This window comes from Mus pahari, chromosome X (assembly GCF_900095145.1).
Source record: "Mus pahari chromosome X, PAHARI_EIJ_v1.1, whole genome shotgun sequence".
In the NCBI taxonomy this organism is placed as follows: Eukaryota; Metazoa; Chordata; class Mammalia; order Rodentia; family Muridae; genus Mus; species Mus pahari.
In genome coordinates, this window is record NC_034613.1 from 62,182,921 (window position 1) to 62,191,048 (window position 8,128).

An 8,128-nucleotide genomic window follows, 5' to 3' on the forward strand; every position below is an offset into this window, starting at 1 on the left:
TGTGTGTGTGTGTGTGTGTGTGTGTGTGTACATTTTACACCCTCATCACCAATGTGCCCAATTTCTAATCATTGACTTCCTCTTTGTCCTAAAGCCACAAAAACAAAGCCCAGCATTTCATCCTCACTTACTCTTAGTGCCTCTTTCCTACCTTCTTCAGATCCCCTTGAATGCCTATGTATAGATATCCATGTTCTGTAGCACCCTCTTTGGGCCGGGAATAGCTACATAAATAGTTCTGTGGCTGAGCCTTACAAATGACCACCATGGTTGCAGCACTCTACACATCCTCCCCACCTTTTCATCATGATATTTCTATTTTCTTTAAAATTTAATTCTCTTGATGGGGCTATGTGTATGGGCATGCATGTGCAGTGCCTATGAAGGTCAGAAGAGGGCACCAGATCCCCTGGAGCTGGAGTTACTAGCTGTTGGAAACCACTCAGGGTCCCTGAAGGAGCAGCAAGTTCTAGCAACCACTGAGCAATCTCTCAGGAGGCCATCTTCATGGTATTTCCATTTCTCTGATACACACAGTGTCCTTTTATATTTATTAGTACCAGAAGACAATTTTCCAGGGCAAGAGTCAAAAATAAGAGCCATGGTTCCAAAGATCCCTTAAGTCTCTGCTTCAACAGCTTGAGTCATACGACTAAGGAAGTCTAGACAAGACAGATTTGATATCAACACAACTGGCTCCACATGAAGAGATAAGATGTGATGTTGCCCATAAAGCATGAATGTGTCCTTAGTCAAATGGCTGGGAGCATGAGCATGAACACACTATAGCAGCAGAGTCTAGGGAATGGAAGGTAGGTCTGTATGTCTTGGAGCAGTTTTGAAAGACTTCACACTGGGCCAGAAAAAAACAAGAGAAATGTATCCTCTTACAGTTCTAGATGCTCAAAGTCCAAAACCAAGGCATTAGCAAGGCCAAGCTTCCTCTGAGGGCCCGTGAGGAGAATGTGTTTCAGACCTTTTTTGTTTGTTTTCTGGTAATATCTAGGTGTTACTGGATTGGTAGACCCTTTCCACTACTTCTGCCTGTCTTCATCTCACCCCTTCATCTGCCTATGTCTCTTCTCTTACAAGGACGGTGTTTGTGGCTCAGAGCCCACCATAGTGACCTCACTTAGCTTGATTTCAGGGCAAGGACATGAGTTGAGAAACACAACTCAATGCACCATCGCCAGGAAGAAAGGGGCCAGGCAATTCCCAGGACCTGGTTGTCCTCCTCCTCATTCCATTGGGTTCATGGGCTACTTATCACTATGCTGTAAGATATGTTCTGCACCAAAGATCCTGGAAGCTTTGGGCTCTAGAATATCTTATCTCAGTCTGTCATTGCTGACCTTTTAAACCTAAAAAAAAAGGAGATGGAAGACTGTAATTTTTTAATCTCCACTATTCTGTTTACAAAAGCCTTGGCAACAGGAAGAAAAAAATCCAAAAGACCCAGATTAAGACAATGTCTTTAATTTCATAATGCCTAGAAATGAGGCTTTTTGCTCACTGTGCCATGGGCCAAATGACAATCACTGAGCTGACAGGCTCAGAGGTCAGCACACAAATAACACCAAGTAAGGCCACAAGACTTCTGGGCAATTTGACAGGCACACAGCACATGGGAGGATTCTAAAATAGCAGTCACAGTCAGGTTATCTGGTACAACCAGCTTAATTTACAAAGTAGAAACTGAGTCCCAAGGAGAGAGGGGAAACTGCTGATAACCAGTGGGAAAGGAAATACCAGGTTTCTAGGTGCTGTGCAGTGAGTGTATGGGGCACTCTCAATGGGAGGGATGCCTGTTCCAACCCCCTGCAGAGCTTTATCAACTATCCCATGCTGTGCTCTGAAAAGGCCCTGAGAAGGCAGAGTGAAGCAGAGCCCTCTTTAAGGTTAAACAGCCTCACCCATCCACCACTGCTATTCCAAGGGAAGGGTTCTGCCTTCCGAGAACTGAGAAAACACCTTTTGTAGGACAGATGACCTCAAAGCATCAAGATGGCTACAGGGCTGAGGTGTAGCTCAATGATAGAGCACAACATGAAATAAGTAAAAATGTGGGCTCAGGGAGAATCATTGGAGGCTGAAGCCTGGGACAGGGGACTCAAAGTCCTGTCGGGGAAGAGAAAAGAAACCAAGAGTAGAACATCTGTCCTGAAAGTCTGTTTAAGCACAGTTAGTGCGGTGTGGGGGAGGGAGTGGGGGCAGGGTAGTCAATGCTAAAAACAGGTCAGGCAAGGAACTTGAAAACAGCAGGACAGCCTGGATTTCAGCCCCTCACTCTATGCTCGGAGCCCATACCCTAGGCCCTAGGCCTGCCACAGGTCTCCTTCAGGAGTCCCAGCCACACTGGATAGGTAAAGTGGAAAAGGGGCACTCTTGTAACAGTGAGATTCAGAGGTAGATCCATTTGTACAGTTTATAGCAACCAGTCATTCAGGTTAAAGGCTAAGACAGAAAAGATAAGAAAGCACAAGATGTAAATCAGGCGTGGTGGCACACGCCTTTAATCTCAGCACTCAGGAAGCAGAGGCAGGCGGATTTCTGAGTTCGAGGCCAGCCTGGTCTACAAAGTGAGTTCCAGGACAGCCAGGGCTATACAGAGAAACCCTGTCTCGAAAAACCAAAAAAAATAAAAAAATAAAAATAAAGAAAGCACAAGATGTAGAACAGCCTGTAAGGAACTGAGGACTAATATGGAAATGACAGAGGTACAGGACAGCTGAAAAATGTGGCTGCACACTCCTCCATCCCATTACCTGGCTTGCTTGGAAGGGTGGCCTGTACCTCCCAAATCATGTCAACTGTGCCTCAGGATTGATGGCAAGAGGACTTAGGGGGCTTCTGTTAGGTCCACCACTGTGAGCACCCCCAGAGGGAACGTTAGAGGCCTAGCCCTCTTCTACATGCCTCTTGAAGACTCTCTCCACACCAGATATAGTGTCAAGAGGCCACTTTTGTATTCAGAAGAACCCAGAGGTCACCTGACCAGCTGTGTAATGAACAAGACACTTAGGCAAGTCACTAAGAGGAGCTCAGAGTCACAAAGCATGCAGTTCCACATTCCTGTCAGGTCATTTCTGAGACCTGAACTTCCTCCCATAAAGGTGTTCAGTGAAGAGATAAATGAAGGTGCTGCCTGTGTGTTCCTGAAGCCAGGACCCAGGCACATACTTGGACCTACTTTTTCCTGTCAACTCTGGGCCCTTCCTCCCAGAAGTAAGTTAAGGTTTGTCAAGTTGCTCTGTGGCTATGTTCCCAAGCTGACACAGGAATTGATACACAGCAACTGCTCAGTAAATGTTTCATGACTGCTTGTCTCAAAATGTTTACATGATAAACCCATAATGAGTTTATCATTAGCACCCACAGAAGAACTTTAAGATAAAAAAAACCAGGCCACTGGGTAAGACTGGCTCACCAAGAAGGCTATGATATTTTCGTGGCTTCCTCACCTTGGGGATAGATAACATATGCAATTTGTTAGATAGATAACAAGCAATCCCTGCCAAAGTGTGCCTACTATGTGACCATTCTGCCTGCCCACCAGCAACAAGTAAGGCCCATGTGTTGGGATATGCTTCCTTAAAGCTCCATGAGCAACTGTTGGTATTATTCTAATACCAGTCCTTTCTAGTGGTAACAACTTACCACATGAGAGGAAGGGGCTTCCATGTGCTGAATATAGATCAAGACCAGCAAGAGGCCCAAGACACAACAGGTTGTCGTTGCCCACAGAGCCAGACTTTCTGAAAGAATCAGAAGGGTGCCATAGTGGAGAATGCCCCTGAACTCTATGTTATCATGACATAAAAACCTCATGGGCAGTGCGACACGTAGAGCAAAGATGGGGACTTCTGCTGATTCACATTATTTTTATTACACAAAATAAAATTTCATCTATGTTGCACACTCATACTTTCAATAAATCTGGCTTCTAAAAATCCTTAGGGATACAATCCCATCTGTTCTTTTGACGTGTCTGTCAATGACATCACACTTCAATTGCAGTTGAGTCTTCTCAATAGGCTAAAGCAGAGACTGCTGCCTCAAGGCAGCCACCTTCCTGTAAGATCCAGTCTGCCTAGCTGGAGGCAACTCCAGACATCATCTAGACCAGGGCTGCTGGAGACAGCATGTGGCAGCATGTCCATCTCCCACAGCACACCCAGTCCCCTCAGCTGATTCTCTGGGGTCTGGCTGTCACAGTGGTGTGGTAGCACCATCCTCAAGCAGCCAAGCATCCTGGGCTTCTTTGGACAGGCCTGGCCCTTGACCAGGACCCTAGGGAATTTCTGTGTCCACAATATAAATCTGAATGAGATCAGACACAATACTGTCAATGGGTGGCTTGGTACGGTCATCACTAAACACCTAAAGAGCCCTCCATCTTAGTTAGGGTATCTACTACTGTAACAAAAACACCATAAACAAAAAGCAAGTTGGAGAAAAAGGGTTTATTCAGTGACTTACACTTAGAGATCACAACCATCATTGGAAGTTATCAGGACAGGAACTCAAGCAAGACAAGATCCTGGAGGCAGGAACTGATGCAGAGGCCATAGAGGGACACTGCTTACTAGCTTGTTGCCCGTGGCTTGCTCAGCCTGCTTTCTTATAGAACCCAGGACCACCACCCACAAGGACTGGTACCTCCAAAGCCATCTGTTACCTGCCAAGTCCTGTTTTCTTCTCTAGTTGTATCTCCTAGTGCCTTGACACCACTCTCCAGCTTTTTGGATATGACAGACATGCTCTACACCAATGGTCACACCTAACCCAAGTCCCCACATGTTTCCCTGATCTTTTTTTTTTTTTTTTCAGAGAAACATGCTCATACTTTTTGGTTTTTGAGACAGGGACTTCCCCATGTAATCCTATCTGGTTGTTCTAGAATTCACTGTGAATACTAGGCTGGCCTCAAACTCAGAGATCTCTCTGCCTCCCAAGTGCTGGGATTAAAACGGTGTGCCACCACCACCCAGCACGTCCTGGCTAGTCTTAAATTCACTCTATGACCCAGTCAGGGCTCAAATTTGTGATCCCCTGCTCTTCTTCCTGAGTGTTGGGATTACAGACATACACTACCTTGCCTGGCTTGAAAGGAAATCATTTGAAACCTGGTGCTCCCAAAAGCAGCACCTTTATCTGCAGAATAGGAGGCATCACTCCCTAGTGTGATATTCCTACCATGAAGGCACTGCTTTCATGAGGACCAGGGGCTGGTGACTGTTTTTCTAGGTCATGACAAGAACGCAGAGTAATGGCAGCTTCAGCTACATCTCTATGGTCTCTCAGATTAGGTCAGTTCCTACTCTTAGAGAATAGATGCTTAGCTGGAGGTAAGCTGGAGGTAGCTGGACAAAGAGCACATGAAATCATTCTTGAATATTGTTTACAGCTACATGTCAATCTATAATTACCTCCACAAAAGATCCATTTAAAAAGACCAGAAGTCCTAGTTCTGCCCCAAACCCAAGCTTCCTCCTCTGCAGTCCATCCATCCACTGACCCTATACACGGACCTGAGGTGCCAAAGTGACCCATCCAAACGTTCTCCTGAGTCAGCCTTCTACTGCGCTACTTTTGCAAAAGGTCTTCTGCTGAGACTTCTGTGGCCATGGAAGTTAAGAACTTTATACAACTTTAAGAACTAGTTCTTCTGTAGATTCTAAGAACAGTGGAGCCAAATACAATAGCACTATTGAGGACTGGAACTTCATCTAATCACAAAGCCAGCCCTGCTTCTCTGAGGCTCAGTAAACACCAATCTAAACAGGCTGCAGGTACTGCAATGGTTTCAGCGAACAGAAGAAGCCCCAAATGTAGCCACAGAAAAGTGCACAGAAAAGCAGAAGCTGAAGTAAGAACTGGTGAGAACAGCCCAGATAGGGCAGGGGAAATCACCTGACACATCATGAAATGTGGAATCTGAAGCCCCAGTTCCCAGCTTCCAATGTCCCTGCTCCTCCTCACATGTTGTATTCTTGCTCACTGGAGGGGATTTTCTCCCAGACTATAAAAAACAAAACAAAACAAACAAAAAAAAAACAGAATGAGCTAGTAAGGCCCTATAGCTGATATCACATGCTCTGGTCACAGAACATAGAGAAAGTAAGCTGGAATTCACAAGGAAGCTTCCTGCTCTAACCAGGTTTTTTGTTTTATAGTCTGGGAGATATTTTCTTCATTTACATTTCAAATGCTATCCCAAAATGACTAAGACTTTTTGATGACAATGCTTCCCTAGCAGTCTGCATGGTACTTTCTGTTACTACAGAGACTAGCCCAGCTATATTGCCCCCTCCAAAGCTCATAAAACATTATAGAAGAGGAGGTAGAAGGAATTAAAGAGATAGAAGAAGGGCTAGAGTTTTGTTAAGCATTGTCTTTGGGGCATGCCATGGCTGTTGTGCTCTTGAACTCACAGTTGCTGTGATTCCCTGTACCTCAACATCTTGTCATGGAGTGGGACTCACAAGACCCTATGTCTTGTGAGTCCCACTCACAAGATTATAAGTGCCTATAAGTCCCACTCCCTAAGGATTTATAGGCAGTAAATGGTTGGTGGGTAAGGGTGAGATATTTTCTATACCACCACTTTCAGTGGTATACCCATGGTCCTACAAGAAAAAGACATGAAAACTAGTTGGGAAGAAGGGCATCAGCAGGAGTGATTGGGGGACAAGACAAGGTAATGATAAGAACATTATCAAAATATATTATATACACATAAAAATGGCATAATGAAACCAATTATTTATTATTGATAGATGCTAATAAAATATATCTTGAAGTAGGTTAACATGTCATTTGTGTTATTATAAAATAAGTTTTGCTAGGTGTGATAGCACACACATTTAACCCCAGCACTTGTGAGGCAGAGGCAGGCAGATCTCTGTCAGTTAAAGGCCAGTCTGGTGTACATATCGAGTTTCAGGACAGCCTACATAATGAGGCCCAGTCCCAAAAACCAAAATCTTCATCTACATGTGTAATGTACATATTAGAAACTGTGACACACACAAAAAAAGAAGTTGGCTTTTACTTTTACCCCAAAAGGCTGTCCATTGTCAGTGAAATGCTAAACAAAAAGGCTGACCCTTTGCAATGGCTTCACAGGAACCAGAGGCACCAGCATTCAAGTCAGTTATGTTCATCACAGTCAGTGGAGCAGAAGTGGGGCTCTTTGCACCAGAGGTGTAATAGCCAAGATTCTGATTCTGAACCCAAAGAACATATAGAAACAGGGCCAGGGCATATATATTTTGAAAGGTGAATGTTTATTTTTTAACTTCCTTTTTCTCATATTGTCTTTCCTTTCTTCCAGAACTTTCTATCCTTATTTACACTCTTCAGATCTACAGTCTCCTGAAAAACAACTCCAAGAGGGATACAAACAGTGCTTACACCAAGTGCTCAGAACTCTGTGCCATGACTCATCCGTCTGAGATTCTCACCGATTGTTTCTCCCTCCCCATGTCCACATCTAATTAGGGCTTCACACAATTTCCCTTCAGCGGCTCCTCCCTGCTGGAGACCAGGCAATTACAGGTGGATTCCAGGCACTCTTCTTCAGCTCTGCTCCTGTTTTAATTTTCACCTCACTCTGTCTACTGTGAGCCCTCCAGGCTTTAGCGAGTAAGGAATGTTTTGTTGTTGGTATTTTTATTTGTTGAAAAAGCAGCAAGACAAAGCAGTTTGCTTCCTAATGACTAGAGTTTGGGGAAAGGCTCATGACACACAGCTAGTCAGTAATTTTCCATAAATGCCATAGTTGTCTCCAGGGTCCTAGGATGTTGGTGCAGCCTGAAGGCTGGGCCCAGAATCTTTCCTTGGCAAGAACACAGCTGCATTGCCCAGCTAATCAGTCCACTACCAAAAGCAGGAGGAGACTCAGTTTCTTGCATGATCTAAGTATGACTACTGTCCTTTGCATCCTTGTCCTGTGAGCCTTGCAGATCTGTCCAAACCCACAATATAACTAGGAGAGTTTCTCTCCCATAATCTTCTGCCTCAACCCATCCTTGGTCCCTCTGTCCTCTTCAAGACTCCATATGATTGTTCTCTGATGTACTTCTCCAAGCTCTATCTTCTCAAGCTTTACATCTAGCTGGGGTAG

General features: G+C 44.6%; 1 protein-coding gene across 1 annotated transcript in view; it reads left to right on the forward strand.

Annotated features, from left to right (window-relative positions):
• Atp2b3 (ATPase plasma membrane Ca2+ transporting 3) overlaps positions 1–7,457 on the forward strand; it is a 79,253-nt gene extending 71,796 nt beyond the window's left edge. The window contains exon 21 of the mRNA XM_029534129.1: positions 7,337–7,457. Within this exon, the coding sequence (XP_029389989.1) occupies positions 7,337–7,381 (45 nt within the window). The 3' untranslated portion in view covers positions 7,382–7,457. The remainder of the gene's footprint in view (positions 1–7,336) is intronic.
• Positions 7,458–8,128: the final 671 nt, after the last annotated feature.